General features: G+C 40.4%; 1 protein-coding gene across 4 annotated transcripts in view; it reads left to right on the forward strand.

The window, feature by feature from the left end:
* Positions 1-27,997, forward strand: part of PPP3R1 (protein phosphatase 3 regulatory subunit B, alpha) — an 87,066-nt gene that overhangs the window by 53,731 nt on the left and 5,338 nt on the right. For all 4 annotated transcript variants that reach the window (XM_073339458.1, XM_073339461.1, XM_073339459.1 and 1 more), the window contains 3 exons: positions 21,683-21,859; positions 26,293-26,352; positions 27,578-27,762. In XM_073339458.1, the coding sequence (XP_073195559.1) occupies positions 21,683-21,859; positions 26,293-26,352; positions 27,578-27,762 (422 nt within the window). The remainder of the gene's footprint in view (positions 1-21,682; positions 21,860-26,292; positions 26,353-27,577; positions 27,763-27,997) is intronic.

Below are 27,997 nucleotides of genomic sequence, written 5' to 3' on the forward strand. Positions count from 1 at the left end.
GTCTAATTTTTGAACAAAGGGAGATCAGCATTAATACCAACATGTAAAATTAAGTTCATTGGGACCCGATTAGACTCTACACATTTGAGGCTGTTTCTGCTGAACAAACTATTTCAAGCAGTTCATCGCCTGTGCTTGTCTCCATTCCCACCCTTCAACTACAATATGTGTATGCCTGAGATTGCTAGGCTACATGAGGGCCTGCATTTATGTGGTGCAGCACGCGACTGGTTTGTCTCCCTCAATCTTCAGGACACTTACTCCCATGTGGCGATTTTCACAAGGCACAATAGGTTTCTGGACTGCTTGAAGTTGGTATATCAGCTGAACTGTTAGTCACTGAATGGCCTAGTGGGAGTGCTACCGCCCATCTTTGAGTCCTTAGAGAGATAGACAGATCAGATCTATATGGGTCAGGGTGTTCCCTTTCCCCATCCTTCTCCAGTCAGGACCATAGGTACTCATGCCTCCATGATAGTTGGGAAGTGAATCTGAGGACACTGAAGGTTCAAGGTTTGTGGACAGAACAGGAAGCTTCCCTTTGTATCAATATCCTGAAGCTTTGAGCCATTTATAATGTGTGCAGAGCTTTTCAGGCACAGATAAATGACACAGTGGTACATATATTCACCAACATCATCTCCACAATGTATTATATGTAGGGCCCTACCAAATTCCCGGCCATTAAAAATATGTCAGACAGTGAAATCTGGTCTTTTGTGTACTTTTACCCTGTACTATACAGATTTCACAGGGGAGACCAGCATTTCTCAAATTGGGGATCCTGACCCAAAGGGGGGTTACATGGAGGCCACAAGGTTATTTTAAGGGGGTTACCACCCTGACTTATGCACTGCCTTCAGCGCTGGGTGGCTGGAGAGCAGCAGCTGTTGGCCAGGCACCCAGCTCTGAAGGTGGCACCCCGCCAGCAGCAGCGCAGATGTAAAGGTGGCAATACCAAACCATGCCACCCTTACTTCTGCACTGCTGCCTTCAGAACTGGGTGGCTGGAGAGTGGTGGCTGCTGACTGGGGGCTCAGCTCTGCAGGCAGCAGCGCACACGTAAAGGTGGCAATACCAGACCAGGCCATCCTTACTTTTGCGCTACTGCTGGTGGTGGCTCTTGCTTCAGAGCTGGGCTCCCATTCAGCAGCTGTCACACTGTGCCTGCCCAGCTCTGAAGGCAGCTGATGCAAGCAGCAGCACAGAAGTAAGGGTAGCAGTGCTATAACCCCCGCACCCCCCATGACCCTCCCACGACTCCTTTTTGGGTCAGGATCCCTACAATTGCAACACCATGAAATTTCAGATTTAAATAGCCAAAATCATGAAATTTACGATTTTAAAATGTCTATGACCATGAAGTTGATCAAAATGGACCATAGGGTCCCAATTATATGAACATGCAGGGAGGAGCCTGCTCCAACCAGCTTTGTCAGGAGGCAATAAAATATTGTCACTTTGGCATCAAGGAGAGCATCATTCCCACAACTGTTCACTTATCAGAGGTTCAACATCACTTGGACAATCACCTCAACAGGAGTTTCTCCCAGTATTACAAATCGTGTCTGAAAACCAGTGTGCTGATGTCTGTCTTTGCAGAATAGGGAATCTCAGCTATTGACCTGTTTGTAGTGAAAGATAACAAGAAGTGCCATCAGTTTTGTTCTTAAGTGGGTCTGAGTCCAGGCTCCTTAACTGACACCTTCCAGCTGACTTGGGAATGGGCACTGATGTATACCGTTCCTCTGATCCTACACATTCCTCAGCTTATTCTCAAACTAACGTCAAACTAATTTTCGTTGCACCAGCATGGCCAAGACAGTGTTGGTTCTCCAACCTCCTCAGTCTATTGGTTCGACCCTCCGTCACAAATATCTGTTCCTCTTTATCCTGACCTACTAACTGAGCACTGGTTTCAAGTTTGGCATCCAGTGCTGAGCAGTCTGCACTTCACAGCTGCTTGGCTAGATGTGGAGAAATGCTGTTAGACAAGTGCTACTCTACAGTAGAAAAAACTCCACTAAAGCTACGAATATAAGCTCTCTTCAATTTAATCACTAGCTCAATGGATTCGACTAATGCTAACCTGCATTCAGGACATTTTGGAGTATATGTTACACCTTCAGTCCTCTGGGCTATGCTTCAGCTCCTTCAAGATCCTCTTTGCTGCGATCTGTGTTCCATCCTCCATTCCAAGGGAAGTCAATTTTCTCAAACGCCATAGTATTGATATTTCTAAGATAAATCGTTCATCTTTTTCCAGTGGTGAAAGCTGTGGTTCCTTTGTGTGACATTAATACTGCGCTGGCTGCCCTTATGGGTCCTCTGTTTGAGCCCCTGGCAATTTATTCTCTGTTCCTCCTGTGCCAAGATAGCTTTTCTTGTTGCTATCACATCTGCAATAAGAGTAAATGAGCTGCAGTTTTAATAGCAGAGCCCAAGTATACTCAGTTTTTCAAAGACCAAGGGGCCCTAAGACCTCATCCAAAATTTTTGCCTAAACTAGTTTCATGGTTTCACCTTCACCAAATAATATATTTACCAGTATTCTGTCCTGAGCCACATTCAAATGGAGATGAGCAGTGGCCTCATGCATTGAATGTGAGACCTTGCTTGATGTTTTATTTGGAGAGGACTAAATCATTTCATTTATCACTTCAGCTTTTTATCTCCTGTGCGGATTGAGCGAAGGGTCAGGCTGTTTCTGCATGGACGATTTCCAGATGGATAACTTCCTATTTCACAGTGGCATTTGGAGTAGCTCAGGTCACACCTCCACAAAAGCTATGGGCTCATTCAACTAGGGCCCAAGCAACGTTGATCTAATTTCTCAACGATGTTTCAATATTGAACATTTTCAAGGTGGCCACTGGGTCTTCCATACATACTTTTACCAAATGTTATGCTATTATAGCTGTGTCTAGATCAGCTGCAAGCTTTGGGAATGCAGTTCTGCAGTCATTCTTTAAGTGGACTCTGAGCCTACCTCCTGCTGAGCTGCCACAGTTGAATACACATCTGCAACTACTCGAAATAAAAACTGTTACCTACCTGTATGGTAACTGTTATTCTTCAAGATGTGGGTGCAGACACGAATTCCACAGCCCACCTTTAGTCCCTTCTGTATTGGAGTCTCAACTCTTGACATTTCCTGTGAAGGAAGTGGGGGCTGGGGCAGCAGTACCCTTAAATAAGCAGGGGAGGGGCTAATGTGACCAAAAAGGGCACAAGTGCTGCCCCTACTGGTACTGCTAGACAAAGTTCTCTGGTTTTGGTGCACTGGGTGTTCACACACCTGAGTGTAATATGCATCTGCATGCACATCTCAGAGAACAATAGTTATATAGTGTAGTTCTAGCCTTGTCAGTCCCAGATATTAAAAAGACAAGGTGGGTGAGGTAATATTTTTTTATTGGACCAGCTTCTGTTGATGAGGGCTTGTCTTCACGTACAGCACTACAGTGTTGCAGCTGCACTCCTATGCCGACGGGCGAGGTTCTCCCATTAGCATAGTTAATCCACCTCCTTGAGAGGTTGTAGTTACGTCGGCGGGAGAAGCTCTCCCGTCAACACAGCACTGTCCACTCAAGAGTTTAGGTCGGTATAATTGTTGCTTAAGGGTGTTGATTTTTCACTCCACCTGCCAGTCCTCTCTGACCCCTTTCTTACAAACGACCAGGTGCTGCTTTAATTCCTTTTGTGGAACTTCCAGTTCTTGTTCTGGGTCTTGTTTTAAATCCACCTGGCCATTTTTGTTTACTGCAAGTACCTCAATTATTCTACTTTGGGTCATCAAGAATACCAGCTCCCAGTCTGTCCTTGGGAATGGGATCCAGTTTCAACATCAGTGTTGCCTCTTTTCAACCTGAGCAGCTAGTCAATTTGTGGAGCCCTGAAGCCATTCCAGTTGGAAGTAGAAACTGAGGGAGTCTTGTATTCACTTTGAAGCAGTCTTAATTATATGCAAGACATGTACAAAGACCTTCTCCAAACACAGGAGGAACTAAGAATAAAAAGAGCAGTTTCTTAGCTTACCGCTCCAAGCCTCTTTAGCCAACACCAAGCCCATAGGTGCTCTCTCTAGTTTTTCTCTCTGTCACACTGTGCTCACACGGCTCCTGCTTGGCTTTCTTGCTTTTTGCCTCTGCCTCTCTGTTGTTGTCTGTTCTTTGTGCTCCCACCCCAGTCCCACACAAAGCACAAACAATCCTCAGCAAAAGCTCCTGGGAAAGTTTACCAATCCCCTTTTGTCTTTGATGGGGGGCTTCTAATTAACTCATCTTGACAGTTATGTTAACTGAACGGTGTGTTCACACCCAATCTCAGATGATTGTGAACCAAGCAATCCCCACTACATTTCAGCATAACAGTATGTATGAAAAACAACAAAAAACCCCCCAGCTCATCTAGGGTATAGGTCAAAGGATGGCAAGCATTAACTAGTCGAGAAGGATTCATTTAATTCTACCTTCCGTTTTGAAATATTGGTATTTTCAGTTGGTAAATGAGCATAGGATATAACCAGGTTCCTAATATTCCACCTTTATTCAAAATTGAGATTTTTCTGCCTGAGAGGAAGCTACTAAAGCTTATACTTTTGTACCATACATTTTATTTCAGTATCTGAGCCTAACATCTATTTTCTGTACTTAAAAATTGTAAATGGCACATCTGAAACCATGAAAAGGATTAAACCAGCTGTGTGTAAGCATATGCAAGCAAGTGGTTGAATGCATTCTCAAGGGCATCGGTTTTTTTGACATTTGACCTCAGACTGAAATAGAGGCTGTCTTAGTTGCTCACTCTGAAACATTATATTTGTGCATCAGACAAGATTTTGAGGTGAGAGCTTTGATTGAAGGTCTCCTTTATTTTGAGATCTCTGCAGTCCATTCTAATGAGAAACTTTTATCTTAAATAACTTATTTTTAAAATGAATTTCAGGGTATAGCTTTGCTGAGAACAAAATATCTTCTAGCAGTGTTTTTGGTAAGATCCGTGTTCACAAATTGGAAAACTACAAAAATTAAGATTTTTTGCAAAACTGCCACCTTATAGACCATTTACTGTCATGTTTATGCTGATATTTAAGAATGCCTGAAATTTAGGCTTCTAAATCCTTATTTAGGTACCTTAAGTGTCTGGATTTTTGAGTATAGATCTTCAGTGAAGAAGTGCAGGGTGTTCAGCACGTTTGAAAATCCAGACTCTCTCATATAAGGTGCCTACGTAAAGACTTAAGGCATGATCCAAAGCTCATTAAAGTTAGTGGGAGACTTTCTAAAACCTGATTTCAGTTAGATTTGGACCAAGGCCTTAGTAACCTCACTTCAGGGCACATTTTTTTTTTAACATTGGCCTTACCATTTATGAAACAATGGCATGTAATTACTGGTACTATCGATGTCTAGCAAAATATCATTAACACAAGTTTTTTGAGAGACTTTATTTTTAAAAATATACAGATGTAAATTTCTTTGTGTGTCTGCATTTCTGAAGCACCTATCACTGCTTGGCATATGTGGACAGACTGCCAGCTATAAAATTGCATCTTTAAAAAAATCATGGATTGGAGAATTGATTTTCCTCTCCTCACCATGGTGTTAAGGCCAGACTACATGGCAAGTTACTTCACAGCAAGCCAAGATGTGAATCTGCAGCACACCAGCTTGCCACACAGTAATGTCTTTTGTGGACACTGCTACAGCACCCTGAGAACGCCAGAGTGCAGTGTTTTGTAGCAGTGTCCAGACAGGACAGTACTGTGTGGCTGTAGATTCACATCATGGTTTGCCATGCAGTAACTTGCAGTCTAGACAAGCATTTAGTTGTCAATGTTTTTCGAGGCACTATTCAGGATGGCCACTAAGGGGGTAAGAGACCACTGTGTCCTGGGCCTCCGTAATCTCTACACTCCCTATCGCCATTTTAGAGGAGGGGAACCCATGTATTCTGCAGTACTTGCTAAATATCTGAAAAGAGTATCAACTCAAGTGTCTACTACACTTAAATGGAACTAGATAATTCAAATATTTTTGAAAAAAAATCTTTAGATAGCCCTAGAACGAATACCATGAATATCTTTAATTTTAATATCAATCCAAGAACATGCATTCCATTGCATTTCCATGGATTTATGTAAGAGCTTAGAATTCCCTTCAGCATTACTAGTAAGACCTGTTTAATAGTTGCCTCTGGAATTTAACAAAACAGCTGCTTGGATGAATGAGGAAGCATTTAGTAATAGTCTTTCTGTTAAGAAATACTTAAATTTGGAACTCTATTAAAAAAATGTAGATGGTTTTCTCAATGGCATATGAATATAAACAGAACTGAATTAATTTTTTTCTTTACCAGCAGACTGTCTTTTCAAGATATCCATTTAAAATGCCAATATCTCTATATGTGCGATTGCATCTCTTGCAACCTCAGAGTAGCAATTTACAACTGATGGGTGGTACCCTTTCAGTGATGACTAGCAGTTAGTGGAGTCAGTTAAAGTTCATAGGTTTGGCATCAGCTGTACCTCCCCTCTTCACATGACATTCCTACTCTTCACCAGTTTTCAATGCCTCTTGATGACATTTGTATCCAAAATGTTTTTTACCTACTCCAGATTATTTCAAAAGAAAAAAATACTACTGTTAAACCTAAAAAGCAGAAAATGAGGGTTAAGTGGATCTTCAGCTATCTAAGGAAATCTGGAACAACAAAGGTTACCTCTCCAGTGTGTGAGGTTAGAAGAATGCTGGCCCCAATCAGCACTCAAGGATACTCAGATCAATTCACTGAGGTACAGGCAAACTCTGCTTCAACAAATGTAGATCAAGTTAATTTCTCCTTTACTGTTTCAGTGATCTGTGGCCCAGCGTACTATTGTGGACCTTGGGCCTATGTGCAATAACAGTGCTTGGAGCTGGGTATTGTTTGCTTGTCCTTAGTTCAGTCAGCAGGCTCACTGGCAGCTACTGACCCGATAAATCTTCATAGGTCAGAGTATCTTTTTCGCTGTCACTGAAATGGCCCACGATTTATACTTTATCCACAGATTTATGTTCTATGTGGTTGAAATAGATGACCTTTCTGAGTTAACTTCTAGGGATCTCGAAAACAGATGGTAAAGATTCCGTTCAGGCTCTGATTTCCTCCACTTAAAGGAGTCAAAAATGAACCTTACTGGCGGGGCAGATTGCTATCAGGTATATAGAGAGTTTTTTATAGGAAGGAGCAGAATGGTGATGGGTGAGAACAGAGATACCTGTGTATCTGTGGAGGAAGTCCAGGTAAATGAATCTACCCACATGGTTTCAAGAAGAATGGAGAAGAACATGCCTTCATCAAAAGAATGAATAAGAATATGAGTAAGAATATCATCTCAACTTTGTGGAGAGTGCTTTAGTGTCTACTGCTTATGCAAAACAGGGTACCCCACTTAAAATCTGATATAAAATCTGTTCTATGACATTTTCTTTTATGTAAATGGCAAAAATATGAAGTTAAACTGCTGGGCAGAGAATACTGTAACAAGCAGATGGCACCAAAAATTAAAGACAGACAGACATGAAAATAGACAAAAACACACTTGATTTAGAACAAGTCTTACACTCTGCATTTTTTTTACCCTTCTGTTTATTTTTTAAAAGGAGGCCTTGTTTAAAAATATTTTTTAGAATGTGAAAGCATTTCCAAGACAATTCATGAAGATTAAATATACCATTGGAATTTTTTATCACAATGTTTAGAACACTGACTGGAGAGGTATTAACAAGCCAGTTCACCTTGAATGGTCCCCTGAAATGTATTAGCTACTTATGCTAAACAGTCTGCTCCACCTTCTATTAGCTGTGAAGAGTACATTTCCCAGACCTGAAGAAGAGCTCTGTGTAAGCTGGATAGCTGGTCTCTCTCATCAACAGATTTTATTGGACCAACTTCTGTTACCTCACCCACCTTTGAATTTTTCTGGCAGTTTAAGCATTTTTTGTCAAATTTGAGCATGTGGAATAGAATTTTTTTATTTTTAAAAAATACTTGCCGAGACATGCAGTGTATAATTAACTTATGAACTTGCTCTGGGATATATATTATAGATGCAAATAGCTAGTAATTAAAATGATTAGACACTTACATGAATAAGAATAGTATGTGCAGTTATGCTAACTGGGAATGGCAGTTATAAGAGTTTTATGCTTGAGGGCATAGGCTGATCAACAGTTAGGATAATGAAGAAATTTTTCCACTCATATGGTTTAGTATTGCTCAATTGCCATGAACAAGTATGTCATCCTCCCCATGCTTTCCTCTGAAGAATCCAGTATAAGCCGACGCCAAACTAGACTGAATGCTGGTCTGGTTCTGATATAGCAGTTAATGTATTCAACATGGACCTTCAATCTATCTGCATTTATTGATCATTTTTTTCAAAATATAGCTTGAAACGTTTTTCAGTTTAGGTTATAACACCTTTGCTTCACAACTTCAAGATAATTGTTTTGGAACTGAGATTTTAGTAGCTATTTCTGGCACAAGACCTATTGTTCAGCATCTGTAATTTAACCTGAATCCCAATTGAACTGAAATTTACCATACAATCAAACAACCTGAATAGAAAAGGAAGTGGTTTTAAGGGGTTGTCCCCCTTTGTTTAGCCACACAAATGTCAAATATGTTTTTTCTTTCAAGTTTTAAAAACTTAAAAAAAAAAAAAAAGTCCTATAAATCATTGCATCATTACAGACTGAGTAGAAACCTTTTCTGTTAAAATAATAGTTAACAGAACTCCTGGTATTTGAAATGGGGTTGAGAGCCCTTTGCTTCTAGATTTCCAGTTCAAAGTTGAACCTGGGAAATAGTGGCCATCTTTTTGAACTTTAAGAGTTCAGATGGTTCATCTGACCACTGTTTTGTGGTGTGGAAGTTATCTTCTGACTGGCTTTGCTTCCTATGTTTCAGCTAAAAGTCTAAGGCCAAAGTGCTTCTCTTGGGCTAAAGGAATATTCTCAAATTCTATTCCATCTCCTCCTTCCCCTTCTTATCTTAGATTCCTGTCTCCACTGTCCATAATCTTGCCATCACCTTGGAATGTGACATTTTCTTCTTTGGAAATTTGCCCCCTCTTTCTAGTCAGCATTGCGCCAGCATGTTCTTAGAAAACTTGTCATTGGTGTGGGTAACTAAAGATTCAAGACTGGTTGACTTAATACTGGTCGCCTTGTATTACCATTTTTTATAAGAATGAAGAACATATTTTCAAATGGACACAACTGGTCAATGACAAACTCTTTAGAAGGGCTCGTCACTCAGTAATAATAAATACATTTTTCAGAATGCTTCCAGGAAAGATGCTCCTGCTCCTCATTTTTTTCATCAGAGGTTCATGGTATGTATAAACTGTCCAAAAGAAAAACAGGTTCTGTCTGGTCACTCTCAGAAAATTTTTGGATACTATTTCCTTTGACAATAAGTTCAATCCCTTTATTTGATTATGGAAAGCAGATATCCTTTTTATGCAGGATTTCCCAAGGTACTCATCAGACATCTTGCTGGCTGAAGTTGTTTAGCTGTTTCACACAATTGTTGTAAACTGGATTACATGCTTCATTTAGCATCATCTGATAGAATTTCCTTTAGTTTTTTTCCTCTTGTTTAAAAAAGTAATTTTTTTTTTTTGCTTTACCCTTTTTTTCTCTTAAACTGGGGATTTCCCCCAGTAAAGGGCATGCCCAGTTCACTCGGGTTTAAGAGGTGCCTTTCCTGCAAGGAGTCCATTCCGATTACGGGCAGGCATTCGTGCTGTGTCCGTTCCCTCAGGGAGGGCCACATTCCACAGAAGTATACCTTCTGTCATGAGCTAAACACCAGATCCCGAACAAAAAGGGAACTGAAACTAAAGCTGCTCCTCATGGAGGGAGCTCTGCAGCCTACGTCTGACCCGCAACATGAGTCTTCTCCTCAGCCTTCCCTCTCCAGGCCAGTAAACCGAGGAAGAAATCCGTAGACTCTCCATGCAAGACCTCTTAAAAAAAAAAAAAAAAGCTTCAAGGTGAGTCCTGAATCAGCCAGAGGAGGTTAGGTCTCTTCGATATCAATTGCACCGAAGGCATCTAAGCACAGTACCTACAGATTGCCAGGATCTGTGAGACAGATACCACTGGTATGTCTAAGGACCCCCTGGGCACACGTATCGAAGCAGCAGTACTGCTGGTCAGGGACAGGTTTGGAGACCGTGCCGCATCTGGGAAGATGGTGTGGGTATGGATGCCCTCAGTACCGACAACTGTAAGGCAACCAACATTGGACCGTTTAGTGTGGTGAAGGTTGCCTGCTCCCTTGGTACCATTGTCTCAGTACCAGCAATCACTGACTACCAATTACTGTGGCACCAGAGGAATTTAGGTTCTCTAAGGACCTCATGGTATCTGAGGAACCAGAGTCTCCTCTAATCGATACCAGGGCTCTGGTACTGGGTACATCTCAAGCCCCGGAATAACCACCAACACCAAGCCATGTACCTCCAGTCTCTGTATCGGCTCCATGTTTTCCAGTGAAGAGTCAGACAGTGACCAGGAGGAGGTCCTGTCCCATCACTCTCACTGTGCTTCCTCCTGCTACCAACTCAGGCCTTCCCAGTCATACCCTCAGTCTGGACTTCAGCCCACCTAGTATGACCAACCATGGGTTCAGCCACCCATGCCTTTTCTACCACCCTACCAAATTCACAGCCATAAAAACACATCACAGACCGTGAAATTTGGTCTCCCCCTGTGAAATCTGTTCTTTTGTGTGCTTTTACCCTATGCTAAACAGATTTCACAGGGGAGAACAGTGTTTCTCAAATTAGGGGTCTTGACTCAAAAGGGAGTTGCAGGGGGTTGCGGTATTGCCACCTTTTATGTCTGCGCTGCCTTCAGAGCTGCGTGGCTGGAAAGGGGGCGGCTGTTGGCCAGGCGCCCGGCTCTGAAGGCAGTGTCCTGCCAGCAGCAGCGCAGAAGTAAGAATGACAATACTATACCATACCACCCTTACTTCTGCACTGCTGTCTTCAGAGCTGGGTGGCTGGAGAATGCTGGCTGCTGACTGAGGGCCCAGCTCTGCAGGCAGCAGTGCATATGTAAGGGTGGCAATACCATGCCATGCTTTCACACCTCAGCAATCTCATAACTCAGGGCAAATGGTTGCCTGCAAAGGCAACCCTCCACATCAACCTCCTTCAACTCAGAACAGTCAGGAATGCTTGCGTTCACTTTCTCCCATGGCTCAGAGGTATTCACACAAAGGTTGTGACAGACATCACATGCATGTACTACATAAATTGTCAGGGAGGTGCCGGATCATCCTCTCTCTGCGCAGAAACACTAAAGCTCTGGAACTATTGCATTTGCCACAATGTTCTGATAGCAGCGGCCTACCTACACAACAGCGGACAGTCTCAGTTGCAAGTTCTCACAAGACCATGAGTGGGAACTTGACCCAGCAGTACTTCATAATACTCCACATTCTGTCAATGGGGGACACAGACAATAGATTTGTTCGCTACTTACATGAACAGGAAATGCCCACACTACTGCTCCAGGGGTGGCTTCAGACAGCACTCATTAGATGATGCTCTCCTACTTCCATGGGACAAGGGCCTTCTTTACACCTTTCCCCCATTCCCTCTGTTGTTGAAGGTCTTGTTAAATAAAAAGAGGAAAAAGCAAACATCATACTGAGTGCGCTCACCTGGCCGAGATAAATGTGGTACCTGTACCTGTCAAAGCTAGCAGCGTGTCCACCAATCGCTCTCCTTACTTCCTCTTGCAGAACAAAGGACACACTCTCCATCCTAACCTGCAGATAGTCGGACTCAAGGCTTGGCTACTTCATGGGTCCAACACAGAGCACCTGCTCCGAGGAGGTACAGGAAGTGTTACTATACAGTAGGGAATTGGCTACCCATCATACTTAACTACAAAAGTGGACCAGGTTTTAGGTTTGATGCAATTCCAGACACATTATCCTGACATCTGCTACTCTCCCTGTGATGTTAGCTCTCAGAAGAGAGGGCTATCCTTCAGTTTGCTCAAAGTACACCTGGCAGCCATAGCAACTTTCCATCAGCAAATAGAGGGATACTCAGTTTTCTCACACCCAACTATAAAGAGATTCCTCAAGGGTATAATGAACCTCTTTCCTCAATCTGGATGCCCCCCTTCAACATGGGACCTAAATCTAGTTTTAAAGAGCCTGGCTAGACTACTGTTTGAGCCAATGGCCACTTGTTCACTTACACATCTGTTAGTGAAGACATTTCTGGTGGCCATGGCCTCAGTGAGGAAAATAAGGGAAATAGCAGCACTTACAGCACACACACCCTTTATAGTCTTCTTTCACACAAGGTTACTCTCAGGCCACGCCCAAAGTTTATTCCTAAAATGTACTCCTCTTTTCACATGAACCAACCAATTCACCTCCCAACCTTTTATCCTAAGCCTCATTGTGAAAACAGTGAGGCCATATTGCACACGCTAGATGCCAGGAGAGCCCTGGCCTTCTACCTGGACAGGACAAAGACTTTTAGGAAATGCCCTACGCTCTTTCTTTCCATTGTGGAAACGTCTAAAGGCACAGAAGTATCGTCCCAGAGACACTTCAAATGGGTCTCAAACTGTGTTAAGCACTGTTTATCATGTTTGCAATGCAGTGTCTTCATCTGGAATTTACACACATTCCATGAGGTTGGTTTCCTTGTCTGTCACTTTCCTCAGGAATGTCCCCTATCTCAGAAATCTGCAGAGTAGCCATCTGGGCATCTGTACAAAGCTTCACAGAACACTCTGATCACTGGGGACTCTACTTCCAATGCTAGCTTCGGCTCCACAGTATTATTATCCATAACAGACTCAACTCCGAAGCCCCAACCTTTCATTAAGGATACTGCTCCGGAGTCATCTGCAGTGGAGAACCCATAGGGACACTACTCGAAGAAGAAGAAGAAGAAGAAGTTACCTTGTGCAGGAATGATGGTTCTTTGAGATGTGTCCCCCATGGGTGCTCCACAACCCACCTTCCTTCCCTCTACTCCTGAGTTCTTATCAGGGACTCTGCAGTAGAGAAGTAACTGAGGGTGGTTTGCCCGCTCTGTGCTAATTAGCCTTGAGACAGAGCACGAGGAGGGGAGAGCGCATGTGTGGGCCGAACAGACAAGGCTACTGAAGATCTCCAGTCTGAAGCACAGGGATGCACATACATCTACAATGGAGCACCCATAGGAGGACACCTCTTGATGAACCATCGTTACTGCACAAGGTAACTTCCTCTTCTCATTTCTAGGCCCTCTGAGAGGATGACTACACTGGAACTACAATTTCAAAGAAGCTAGACTGTTTGGAGTGATCTTACCCTTTAGGTACATCTCCTATCAGAAGATCTTGGGATGCTTCACTGGAGCAAGGCAAACTTGTGGAATGACCATTCCTATCATTCTTTATTTGTGACTTAGTTCTACACTTTATTATTGATTACTGATTATGTCGCTATAACTATCCTGCTACTATAACTGATAACTATTCCATCTCCAGAATTATGCTGATATTCTGGATCAGACTATTTGCAGTTTTCCCCTACATCTTTGAAGGTAGGCGGGGACATTGTTGTGTAGACTCAACTTTCTGTCTTGAAATTTCAGTATATGTTCAAGTTAAATATATCAATTTCTCTCACCAATTACAGTATATATTTAAGGGAACATGGGATATGCAACACTAGTTGCATTTGATATTTTCCTACAGTTATAAAATCATGCTATTGTAATGATTGCTGCTTGTGGTAGTTGGTTCACTGATGCTCTCACACCTATTTGCAGCCTGGCTTGGTAGTCTCTTCCTTATTTTTCACGTCTGTCTTAGATTTGCTCTTTGAAGGAGAACTCACTCAAGCATTTAACTTTCCAAGAAGGGGGATTTATTGCAACTATTACAGATAAGTAATTGCCTTTTCTCCAGAAAGAAACTGTTCTCTCAAGGTACAGGTTTCAGTAGATCCACACTTTCCAATGTTTCACAGAGTTTGGGTAACGTCTGTATTGGTTAATGCTTTGTGGCTTTCAGTTGAAAAAGGAACTGAAAATTATGGGCCCTAGAGGTTGTTGCAGCCCTTCTTTAGAAGTAAAATGTGCCACTTCTTGGGAGGGAGGTAATAGCTTGGAAAACTTCATAGTAACCCTTGGAGAGTTCTTGCTTGGTTTAGACTGGAAGCATGGATTTTAAGCATGGGGATTTACTACCACTTGCACCTCTGGTGAGCAATTATATGCAAGTAATTACCTCTTCTCCTTTGACTGTACTTTTTAAGTTGTGTTATATAGGAGGTCATATTAGTTAATCGTGGTCTCTTTTGGCTCTAAAATCTGTGAATTTCTCTTCCATTGAAATACAGTATATTGTATTTCATTAGTGCACTGCCCATTTTTCTTACAAAAGCTCCATGATAATCTTCTCTGTTAAGAAATTTTGAAACAAGTCGCCAAGCATGAATGATGATTTTTTACTTTTAAAATAGACCTTCTAAACTGAGTGGGGAAAACTGTCTTGATGCTACAATAGTTAAATACTTATAATTTTGTGGAGGAGAGAGAAATGGTTAGGTGGTGTCTGTATCTGTCAGAATTTTAAGAAAGCATGGAAATAAATGTTATCAGATAGACGAAGCATTTCTTTGCACACTTTCTTCCCACCTTTAAATGGACTTTCATAATACAACTGTTTTACTTTCACCCCTTCCCACTGTAAAAAAAACTGTTCCTAACCTCTGCCACTTTAAGGCAAGTTTTTTTTGTTTTTAAAGAAAGGTAAAAGGCATTAGTTGTTTGTCACTTTTTCATTAACTTTTCTTATTCTTCAGATATTGTTTTTAATTTAAAATTGTGTATCACCCTTTTGGTCTGTATATTTTTTCTGGAGTTTCAAGGTTGTATTTACACTTTCCACAGTTTCTTTTTCTGCACTTACTTTTTTTCATTGATTTAAAATCCCAGTTCTTCTATTTAGCCCTTTACCTGTAGCTCAGCGTATTTTAATGTTGCCAGTCTTCATATACAGTGGTTTCTTATGGGATTCTCTCTTGTGCTTTGTCAAGTATTTTATTTGGCTTGGAGGAATTTTACAGTTTGAATCAAGAATAGGGTATGCGCTTGTATGCTCATATACTTTTTGTTATGAGTCAGTTGGTGTAAAATGTTTAAATGTTCTTTCATGCTTCTTTTTTCGTTCTGGGGTGGCCCTTGCAGCACTTCAGAGAAGGTTGAGCCAAGCTTTCTGTCTGGAGTCAGTTTTTCAAAATGCTCTAAATACATTCTCAGATTGACCTGAAAGTGGCTATGCCAGTTGAAGTCCTGGGATAGAGTTAGTGGTACAAATTTAGAGTCAGTTGGTCAAGGGGTCCCAAGATACAGCTGCCCCCCAACCCAAAAGGCTTATTTTTAAACTGTGCTCGTTCTTATAACACTTTATTGCCCACAGATGTGGGGGGGGAGGAAGAGGTCGGAACTATAAGCAGGAGTTCAATAAAATATGTATTGCTGTCTGCCCCTGAGCTCAACTAGTGACTGACATTCCAAATAATTGAGATATTGGTATATACAACATAGTTTTAATTATTTTCTCTGAAAACCTAGCGCAACTTCTGTTGCTAGAAGCAAAAGGTTAGGGCTAATTTTCACTACTGCGCTACATCAGTGCAGCTGCACCACTGTAGTGCCCGTCTGGTGAAGATGCGCTATGCTGACTCTCTCCCGTTGGCATAATTACTCCACCTCAATGAGAGGTGGAAGCTATGTCAGAGGAAAAGCATCTCCCACTGACATAGCGTGATGTGGACAGCGCTTTAAGTTTCTATGTAACTTGCATAGCTCAGGGGGTGGCTTTTTCACACCCCTGAGCAATATAAGTGGCAATGTAGACAAGCCCACTGTGAACAAAATCTTCGATATACTGATAAGGAGTGGGAACATACAGTCATACCTTATCTGTGGATTTTATCAGAAGAATTGTTTTCTGTAACTTGGCCAATTGCTGGGAGTATCTTGCTTCCCCTTCCTAATCTGTTAAGCACTTTCTGCATAAGGGTTAGTATAAAGTGATCCAGGCTATTTGAGGCCCAGAGGGGTTTCAGAGTAGCTCTGCCAGCGTTGTTTGCACTGTAGAGCTGATGAATAACATAGTCTTGGCACTACTGTGAGATGCTATATTGTGCAGGCACACATCCTAGATAGTGTTCATTCTAAGCAGAAGATCATTGGCAAGGGGGAATGCAGCATGTTAACAATCCAAAGCATAATTAAATGAACAGGTGCTCAGAGCTGCTTTATTTACCTTGTATCTCTTTCCAGCTCCATGTGCAGGCAGCTGAGGAAGCAATATTCAGCATAGACAAGTTCATAGATGCTACAGTGGGTATTTAGCATGCTTGGGTGTTCAGCATGCCTTGGCAGCCCTGGAGGCAGAATCAGAACTGTCAGTAACTGACAGCAGGGGAAAAATTCTATTCTTGAAGATCCTGCCTTTTTTTTTTTTTTTCCTGTCTCCATAGTTGCAAGCAGTTATCCAGACTTACTGCTGCAGAACTTTACGATAAACTGTTAAACAAAGAAAAAAATCTTCGGTAAAATTCTGATCTGGCCAAGTTGGTAGGGACACCAGGTTGCCTCTCTGGATCTTGTTCTTTTCCCCCACCTTGGTTCAGAGGTACTGCAGCTGTGTCTACCCCAGCTACTACTTTTCTCTTCCAGGACTCATAGTGCTGCTGACGTAGTGACGCACCTGGCTAGGTTGTCTGTGAAGATTTAAATGGATCTCTGGCTCTGAGAGTATGGGCCTTTACTGCCTGAGCAAAAGGACTATATCTCTTGGCTTGGATGTAGTAGTAGACTCAAACCTCTACAACTGGTCCAGCCAATGGGGACAGAGTGCTACACTGTGTTAGTGTATGGTACAAACTCCTTCTGGCCAGGGAAGCATGTCCTGAGTTTCATACTTGCTCAGCAGTTCAAATCCCCGTACAGGCCACCACTTTTAATGACACTGCTGCTTGGATTGTCTTTATGGATTAAACCCAAGACCTCGATCTAAAAGCAAGAGCTTGTGCTACCGGAAAGTAGAAATTAGCAGACTCACAAGTCCTTTACATGGTCCAGTCTCTAGATGGGACAAAGAGCCATATTTATTGTGGGTTACGCTGACAGGGCAGACAGGCTGGTAGATTGGAAGTTTTGCCTATTCTGCAGACAGGGAGAAACCATATCTGTGTGGATTCAGAAGGAAGCTGTAGTGTGCCTGACTTTGGGGAAAAAGAAATCATACATCTCAAAATTCTGCATAAAAGAAGAGAGCTCAGTAGGGTAGATAGATCATTTTGGCAGAATGAAACCTGAATATGGAAGTATTCTCCATGATAGTCTGAACAAATCTGACAGTGGCGGTCTTTGCATTATGATAAAACTGTGAGATCCCTGAGCTCTTTGCCAAGAGACAAGAACAGGGTATGCTAGTGACAGATGCACTATCACAGAAGCAGCCAAAGACCCTTTTCTCTCCATTTCCACTTATGTCCAAAGAAGGGAAAATATGTGGATGTCCCTAGGGGCTGGCTCCCTACTGGTTGAGAAAGCAGTTGTCCTTGAGACTGGGCAACATGACAATAGACACACACAGCCCCTACCAAATAGAGCAGATACCACCACTGATATAAAACTGATCATTTTAAGAGGAAAATATCAGGCATACCACTCTCCTATGATCAGCTTAGAAGAATAAGATTTCAAGGCATTCAGATGCAAAAAGTATTGAGGACAGCATCACTACTGCATCCAGCTTTGTTGCATAATGCACCTCCACCGAGATTTCAGTCTGCTTCTGGTCAGTTTTACTTGCCGTATTTTGATGAATTACTGAAGAAAGATCAATCTTTTTCTCCATCAAGGTACTATTTTTAAAAATGATGACTTTGGACAGACAGACAGAGCAGAATTGGATACTTGCTCTGCAAGCCACAGTTCTACATTTTCTACAACAAAGCAACATTGATCACAAATCAATCTTTTATTCCCAAAGTCATCCCCAGTTTTCTGTCAGTCTCAAGAGATCATGTTGTCATCATTCAGTCCTAAAGCTTTTCCCAGTAAGGAAAGGGAATGCCATGCAATGGCTGTCAAAAAGGCACTTACAATATTGGATGTTCTAAATAAATTTAAGTCTGTTCCATGAGTCTAAAGTGCTCTTTGTTTTAAAAAGAAAAGGAGTACTTGTGGCACCTTAGAGACTAACCAATTTATTTGAGCATGAGCTTTCGTGAGCTACAGCTCACTTCATCAGATGCATACTGTAGCTCACGAAAGCTCATGCTCAAATAGATTGGTTAGTCTCTAAGGTGCCACAAGTACTCCTTTTCTTTTTGTGAATACAGACTAACACGGCTGTTACTCTGAAACCTGTCTTTGTTTTAAGTTACTGTTTTTAAAGGCAAGAAGGTATCAAAATCTATGATCACCAAATGAGTCAGCTGGAGCAAATCTGAGGTACAGAAAGCAAGGAGAATGCCATCTCCTGCTATTGTACGTTTGCTGAGCACAGCCGTGATACGAGGAAATATGTAGGATAACCTGCACATTTTAATGAAATTCTATAGGCTATGTCTATGCTATAGTCTATGTTGGCATAACTTACGTTGCACAGGGGTGTTAAAAAAAAAACTACCCCTCGGAGCAACATACATTACACCAACATAAGCACTTGTGTGCCCAGTGCTGTGTTGGCAGGAGAGCTCTCTCCCATTGGCTTAGAGCGTTCACCCGATGCGCTGCAGTAGCACAGCTGCATCGGTACACCTGTGCTGCTGTACATATGTGCTGCTGCCGCGCTGTACGTACAGACATGGCCTAAGAGACATGTGCAATCCAGACCAGTAAATGTCTCTGTCACCCCTGCTTTTCCACCTGGGGAGCCTCACAATGCTTTGCTGCTGTAGCTCGCAACATGGGCTCCTCACAAGCAGCATACAGGTTTCACCCTGAGTGTCTGTGTATAGCCACAGCCCTGGTCCAGCAACTCGGCCACAGTAGCCAGTTAGTAAACACCAGCCACACACTGGCTTCCAGCAGCCTTGGTTACTACTTGAAGGGTGACCCCAACACACTCTCAGTCCTTGATTTTTCTCCCCCTCCCTCCAAAGTGTGTTCTGCACTGTCCAGCCCTGTCCAGATATATTAGATCTATTGCCCCTTGAAGGGGATCTGTATACAACAGTTTGATACCATAAATGGAGTTACCAACACAGTTCAGTTTAAAGACAACAGTGGATTAATTTTATTTAAAGAATAAAACAAGTTTATTTAACTACAAAGAGAGTTTAAGTGAGTACAAGTATAAGGCATTACAGGCAGAAATGGTTAAAAGAAAAATAAAGATAACGCTTTCTAAACTTAACAAACTTGTTTCAAGGTGCACTTGTTACCATATGCTTCCAGCAACAGGGGTGACCAAATTTCAGTTCAGGGTCTGCTCCCAAAGTTCATAGGCTGTTTCTTTTGTTGTCTTAGATGAAAGAGAGAGAGATGGCTAGGGAGAGAGCACTTGTGTTTTTGCCCCTCACTTTTGTAGCAGTCACCCTTTGAAATTACATTTTTCTGAAGAAAAGGAGTACTTGTGGCACCTTAGAGACTAACCAATTTATTTGAGCATGAGCTTTCGTGAGCTACAGCTCACTTCATCAGATGTATGCCGTGGAAACTGCAGCAGACTTTATATATACACAGATGATGTCTGTCTGTATCTGTACAAGTTTTTTCATGCAGTTGATAGATTTCCACTCCATACGGCTAAATGCAGTGCCTTGCATAATGACAGGTTTCAGAGTAACAGCCGTGTTAGTCTGTATTCGCAAAAAGAAAAGGAGTACTTGTGGCACCTGTGATAAATTTCATTCCCACTGTGAGCACAGAGACCGTCATTGTGAGAGACGTTTCATGCTGTGCTTTGCTAAAATACAGATTTGTCTGGTCTCTCTCTTGCTTTCTCAAGGACCTTGTTTACTACTTATGTCAATTGATATAAACACACATTCCTTTAAGACCTGCTTGACGAGTCCTGCCTAATAGGGGCTACCTGGGTTTGAATATATGCTACCAACATCAGTCAGGAGGAATTCATAACTTTACACATAAGGTTGTTACGCACATTTGATCATGATATTATTGACCAGTGAGTTATTAGCTTTCAAATGATACTTCACAAGGCATATGTTGTACAAAGATTATTAAAATAGTGTTTAGGGTGTGAATACAGGGGTACGTTTGATCACAGTAATTTTCCGCCTGCACAACTAGCAGAGCACTTGGTGGTATTTCCAATAAACTAACTTTTTAAAGGAAGCACAGATAACTGTTCCTGTTATAACAACATGATGGTATTTTTTTTTTAAAAAAAAAGATCAGATTGACAACTCTTGTGAAGAATATTTATGCAAAATATATTGTTGAAAAATCTCAGCTAGCATCAAATGTCAAATATTGCATAAAGTGAGGTTTTTTTACATTTTGGGTATAGCTAATTTAATGAAAGGACATATTTGTACAAAAGGTCTGTTGTTTTTATTTTATTAAAGCTATTTCTGTGACAATCACCATAGTATCTGAAGAGTTGTTACCAAAGTCTGTCCGTCTCTACTAACTTTGTTTTAAATTTGATCATAATTGTGATAAAGTGGGCTCTGTACCTATGTAGGTTACTCTGTTCTTCCACTGACAGGCTGCTGGGTGGGTGGATGGGAGAGGTTCTGGTTTTGAGGTTGATAAAGAAATTTTACCCTGAGTCTCTTAAAAGTCTGTTGCAAGATTTTTAGGTGGCAAAATTGCAGTGGCCTTGCTGTGGCCATCAGTCTTTTTAACTTTCTGTGGTGAAACCACCAAACAGGTTTCCAGTATGGTGTAGTAAAATACGACGAGTATGTTTTTTTGGCATAACCAAGTAGCATTACTACTTTCTGTTTTACATAAACTAAAAAAAGCATAATTGCCTTTCTTTAAATATTACCATTAATGCTTAGTTTAATGGTAAGTCTAATAGTTTACTACTACTTATTAAAAATCATCCATGATTTTTTCAGCTGTTTAAGCTGTTTAAGGTTTAACTATAAATGACAGAAAGGACTGTGCTTTTAGATGAACCAGTGAACATCCTGCTGAAACCCCCTCCTCGAAGGTTCCTTGGTGCCAGATTCTGATTGGGAGTGCATCAGGCAGGCCCAGGCTGGGGGTTTCAGTGCTAGGAAGCTACACAGCCAACTGCAGTCATTGGTGCCAGAACATACCATGTGACCATAAATAAGAATTAGCTTAACATGATCAATCCTTTAAAATCTTGAGTCAGCATACAGTAGTTATAGTGAGTCACAAGGTTGTGTGCTATGGCTGGTGCAGGGGAAAAAATTGGTAAGTGGCTTTTGATAGAAAACCTGGCTTCCCATAAAAGCTTTTCAATATAAAAAGTGTCTGCGATCATGGCTGTAGTATACAAGATTTGCAGAAATGTGGCACAATTGTGATACCGGAAGAGAAACATTGAATTAAATACATCAGAGCAAACATAATTAAGTAGCAAATTTGTGTCATGAAATCTTTCTGAAAGCAGTTTTTTTTTTTCCCCTTTAGTTGACGCAGATGAGATTAAACGGCTAGGAAAGAGATTTAAGAAGCTTGATTTAGACAACTCTGGTTCTTTGAGCGTGGAGGAGTTCATGTCTTTGCCTGAGTTACAACAGAACCCGTTAGTACAGCGAGTAATAGATATATTTGACACAGATGGGAATGGAGAAGTGGACTTCAAAGGTAAGATACAGTGCTCTATCATTCATGATGTTGGCATTTTCTTAGAAGATCTAACTCCTGGAAACTGTTGATTTCAGCTCTGACACAAAATTTATTCTTTTTTTTTTTACAAGAACAAAATAGTGTGAAATCCACTTAAGGGTGAAATATGCTTGTAAAGATACTTTTATATATTAGAAATAGATACTAACAATTTCTGTGAACATGTATATAAAATAGACTTAAATGTATTTATTCCCTAATGCATAACCCAATATAACAGTTTCTGTTGGTTTAACTGTTTTGTTTAATAATCTTTCTTACTGTTCATATTCTTAACTTCACTTTCATGCTTGATGTCCATTTTAGAGTATGTTCGTGAAACGATCTAAATCTAGGCATTCTAAAAACTATTTTCCTCATTAACATGAAAAAGACACGATGGGTGGGAGAGAGTTGCAAATGTGTGGGTTCTGTTTTACTTAACTAAACTTTTAAGAGAGACATGGAACTAGCTGTAGCAATCTCAGAACCATTAGCAAGAGTCATGGAAGATGGGTAAGGTCCCAGAGGACTGGAGAAGGGCAAACAAAGAGGACCCGAGCAATTATAAACCAGCTAAGCTAACTTAAATACTTGGAATACGGGAACAGATTGTTAGACAATCAGTTTGTAAGCACCATGAGGATAATAGGTGAAGAGGAACAGCCAACGTGGATTGGCAAGAACAAATCATGCCAAATCTAATTTCCTTCTTTGTCAGTGTTACTGTATGAGTGGAGTGGGGCAAACAGTAAACGTGATATATCATGATTTTAGTAAGGATTTTGACAGTCTAACATGACATTCTCATAAGCAAATGAGGGAAATAGTCTTGATGAAATTACTATAAGGTGGTTGCACAGCTGGTTTGAAAAAACATACTCAACAAGTAGTTATCAATGGTTTGCTGTCAAACTAGGAGGGAGTATCGAGTGGGATTTCTGAAGGGGGTCAGTCCTGGATTTGGAACTATTCAATATTTTCATTAATAACTTGGATAATGGAGTGGAGAGTATGCTTATAAGCCTTTCAGATTACACCAACCCAGGAGAGGTTGCAAGTACTTTTGGAGGACTGGATTGGAATTCAAAAAGACCTTGACAAGTTGGAGAATTGGTCTGAATTCAATGAGATAAAATTCAATAAAGATCAAATGCAAAGTACTTCACTTAGGAAGCAAAAATCAAATGCACACGTACAAAATGGGAAATAACTGGGTAGGTGGTAGTACTGCTGAAAAGGATCTGGGCATTTTAGTGCATCACAAATTGAATGATAGTCGTCAAAGTGATGCTGTTGTAAAACAGGCTAATAGCATTCCAGGGTGCATTAACAGGAGTGTTGTATGTAAGACCTGGCAGGTAATTGTCTCGGTCTACTCAGCACTGGTGAGGCCTCAGCTGGAGTACTGAGTCCAGTTCTGGGCTCCACACTTTAGGAAAAATATGGGCAAATTGGAGAAAGTTCAGAGGAAAGCATCAAAAATGAAGGAAGGCTTAGGAAACCTGACCTATAAGGAAAGGTTACAAAACTGCGGACATTGAGTCTTGAGAAAAGAAGACTGAGGGGGGACCTGATAAGTCTTCAAATACATTAAGGGCTGTTATAAAGAGGACTGTGATCAATTGTTCTCCATGTCCACTGAAGGTAAGACAAGAAGTCATGGGCTAAAATCTGCAGCAAGAGAGATTTAGGTTAGCTATTAGAAAAAACTTTCTAACTGTAAGGGTAGTTAAGTTCTGGAATAGGCTTCTAAGGGAAGTTGTGGAATCCCCATCACTGGAGGTTTTTAAGAACACGTTGGATAAACACCTATTATGCATGATTGAGGTGCTGCCTCAGTGCAGGTGGCTGGACTAGATGACTTCTCATGGTCCTTTCCAGCCCTACGTTCATTTCTATGATTCTGTAAATATTTGGATCTAAATAGTTCATTTTTTATGAGAAATAAGTTCCAATTTTTATAGCCTCTTATCACGATTTTTTTCTTGGAATATTTCCTAAGGATTAAGGTATTACACAATTACTAAGATTAAGATTCTGTCACGGGTATTTTTAGTAAGTCAGGGACAGGTCGTGGGCAATAAAAAAAAAAAAAAAAATCATGGAAGCCCACGACTTGTCCCTGACTTTTACCAAAAATATCCTGTGGAGGGGCAAAAAAGCCCTGTTGGGGCTTGCAGCTGCTCCAGCCTTGCCCCAGGGGACTGATCGGGACTGGGATCAGGACCATCACTCCGGCAGGCCTGGGACCACTGGCAAGCTGTTCCAGGGGCCCCTGCTCTGGGGCTGGATGCTGCTTTGGTCAGCTGCTTCGGTCCTGTCCCAGAAGAAGTCATGAAAGTTCCATAAAATAATAGAATCCGTGACAGACTCATATCTTGTGTGTACATTACATCAGGATTAGACCAGGTTGCCTAGACTGGTGTGGGAATCTTTCCAGGATAATTTGCAACACTTTTGTGTTTCATACAAAATGCTCTTCTGTGACTAAAATATTCTGTATGTGATATTTTTCTATGACAGTTTAGATTGAAAATTGTTTCTCTGTAAATTACAAAAATTATAGAAGTCCTGGTTTTTCTATTTAATGGTCTTTTTTTACCCGTAGTTATAGTTTGCCACTTTTTCAAACAAAAAAGAGAGAAAGCTGATATGACTAGAATTCAGTTGAAACTTATTTTGCTTTTAAAGTAAGTATTGGAAAGCTACATTATTTAAAATGTTGCTCATTTAGAGGATCAGAGGCTGAGTTTTTCCACTGCCAAATTATCAAATTTAATATTTCTTTAATTTAGGATCAGATCCTCAGAGTGGCAAGTTTTCTTTAACTCCCATTGAAATTAATGTAGGATTTTTTTTCAGGATTAGGAAAAAATTAGAAACAGACTTTTTAGTCTATCTGATTAGAATTTACCAAATTTTCAATTATATAGATATTTTGATCAATAAAATTTGAAGAAAACTATAAACATGAAGTACATTCAAGCTGTTCTAGCACAACAGCAAAAAACAAAACCCAACTAAATTGGAATGTTTGAATTTTAAGACTATATTTTCCTCAACAATGTCATCCTCTAAAACGATATAAACAATGCACATAATAATTGTCAAAATACACTTGTTAAAATGACATCGTGGGTGGGGGAGCGAGTGTACTATATTGTTCATGAGATTATGAACTCAAATAATGTGATTACGAAAAGCTGTAACAGACGATTTAGCACTAGTCTGTTTTTGTATCATAAAATGATGCAGTCATAATGTGTTTTGTGGCAGTGAATCTACTGTTGCCATCTGGCCATGTTTGGTGACTTACATAAATGAATGGTAGTCTCAATCCAGTTTTTGCTGAACAGGTGGCTCCCTCAAAAAAAAAAAAAAAAAAAAAATCACTGCTGGCACTCTGTGTAGACACTGCAGGGAAGTGTGGGGAAACCTGCATTGTTTCTCCTGTGTTCTACCTATATTTTTTTCTAGAGAAACTCATTTTCTGGTATCCATCTAACATCTTTCACAAACACAAGAAAAATGTCACCTAAATCACATTAGTACAGCTGTATTAGATCTTCTCTTCATTCTACCTATATGTTTATAAAAATATTTTATTAAACCAGTTTGATTTTATTGTTAAAATGAAAGCTGTTCGGGATTTTTGGCAACAAATGGTATTTAGTATTTCCAGTCTAATGGTAGCCTTTGTACTTTTTTCTTTACTGTATTTTATACTACGAAATTCTTATTAGGTCAGCATCTTACCTTCCAGGACTTCAGAAAGTCCTGCTCTGGAGTCTGATCCTATGTACCTTGTATCAGTAGTTCTTTTGATTCTTTGCTGTTACACATGTGAGTAAAGGCTGCAAGATCTGGCTCTGGGAATTACATGGTTTTGGAGTTTGTTATAGTTTAAGAGTTTCATTTTGTTAATATTCACATTTATTTATAACACCCTTTTAAAAATACTATTTATGTGTCTGTTTCATTAAAAATATGGTCACGTTAATGTAATCCAATATGAAATTTAGGCCTTGATTTGAGATGAACTGAACACAACACAACTCCAATTCAAGTCAATACAGTTGGTGTTTCAAGTCCTTATTTATATAAATTTTGATTATTTTAAGTAAATTTTGATATGTATTAGTACATTGGGCATGGTGTTTGGTTTGAGATGCTTCCTGCTGAAAGGAGCTAGAAATGCCTTCATAAGGATGTGGAGACACTATTTCTTCTTGAGGTAAGCTGTGTTCTAAGGACAGTCCCAATAATACAGACTTTTAAAAAAAATTCTTCTTCTTTTTTTTTTTTTTTTAATTTCTGAATATTCTGGTTTCTGTTTGCAATAAACAGGGCTTTGAAAATATATTTACACTACTGATTTGTAAATGCTTTTCCTGCCCTATATTCTTCAGAATTTATAGAAGGAGTCTCCCAGTTCAGTGTCAAAGGGGATAAGGAACAGAAGTTGAGGTGTAAGTACTTCGATTTTTATGACAGCTTTTCTGATATTTTTCAAATGTAGTTTGCTTTTAACAAAACATTGGGAATCACTTTTTCCTCCTGGGGTGCATGTTCTCTGACAGAAGTCTACATCAGGCAGGACAGGTGGAGACTATCTTGAAGGAGTTGGGACTCCGTACCTGTTGAGGTCACTGGCACCTTCACAAAAAGGCCTGACCATGCTGCTTCTGTAGCATTGTTCCATTCCCTACTGAATGAGCAAAACTAAGTCCACATCCTTTTTAGATTAAAGGAATTATGAGTAAGGCACATCATTTTGCTTTTGACAGTATGGAAATCATTTGATTTTTGCTTATACAATAAAACAAAGAAATACTAAACTGTTCCTGCAAAATTTTGACAATGTATCTTTCAGAAGCATAATGTGGTCAACCCTTTGCTTTTTCTTTCTATCCTTATTGCAATAACTGAGATATAATATGAATGTAGAAAGGAAAGTTGTTACCACGAAATATTAAAAAACATTTCCCCCATCCCAGATTTAGACTATTTTCAAATGGCTTGCTGTAAACTGACCAGTTGGGGTGTTGATTAGCCATGCCACAGAAGGCCATAGTTTTGTCTCTAATGTGAGTGGCCCAGCTTATGATGCACTTCTTGTTTGCTGAATTTTTTGTTGTTTACTTAATGTTGTCAGTGTTAATGGAATACTTTTACACTCAGGGCTTGTCTGCATTTCAAACATTGCACTTCAGTGTAGACACTACCTATTCTGACAGGAGGGATGCTCCCATCGGCTTAGGTAATCCACTCCCCTGAGAGGCGGTAGCTAGGTCGACAGGAGAATTCTTCTGGTGACCTAGCATTGTCTACACAGGGACTTAGGTTGGCTTAGCCACACTGGTCAGAAGAGTGACTTTTTCACACCCCTGACCAACATAGTTAAACCAACCTAATTTTGTTAAAAATCTCTCATACTAAAGGGTTAAATAAATTATAGTAGAATTGTTGACTGTTCTGTGTCTGATATAGTAGAATCCTTGTCTCCCAGGATTTATAAATTCATGACTTAAAAATCAATGTGACTACAGAAAACAATGCAAAACCTTTTTTCTCAGTTGTGCATATAAAATACATAGTTATGTATCTGTCCTCTGAGAAGTGTTCAGTCTAGTTAAATTTTTTGTTGGCAGGTCATATTTACTATTGAATTTTCCTTTAACTCATTTTCTGCAGTTGCTTTCCGGATTTATGATATGGACAAAGATGGCTATATCTCCAATGGGGAGCTCTTCCAAGTGCTGAAGATGATGGTTGGGAACAATCTCAAAGACACTCAGTTACAGCAAATTGTAGACAAAACCATAATTAATGCAGATAAGGATGGTGATGGAAGAATATCCTTTGAAGAGTTCTGTGCTGTAAGTATTCTTTAGGGAAAGATGTTGATATTTAGATTTACTAAAATTATATCTAAAATACAGTTTGACCTAGAGACTGGTTTTGCCACAATTACATTTAAAATAAGACCGTTGTTGTCTTACAGTAAGTAAAATTAATAATAAAATAACTGACTACATTATTCAGGATTCAGATGTTTCAATTTGACCTGCCTATAGAAAAAATTATCAAAATATTGTGCTGCAAATACAGTGG

Source organism: Lepidochelys kempii, chromosome 3 (genome assembly GCF_965140265.1).
Source record: "Lepidochelys kempii isolate rLepKem1 chromosome 3, rLepKem1.hap2, whole genome shotgun sequence".
NCBI classification, from domain to species: Eukaryota; Metazoa; Chordata; order Testudines; family Cheloniidae; genus Lepidochelys; species Lepidochelys kempii.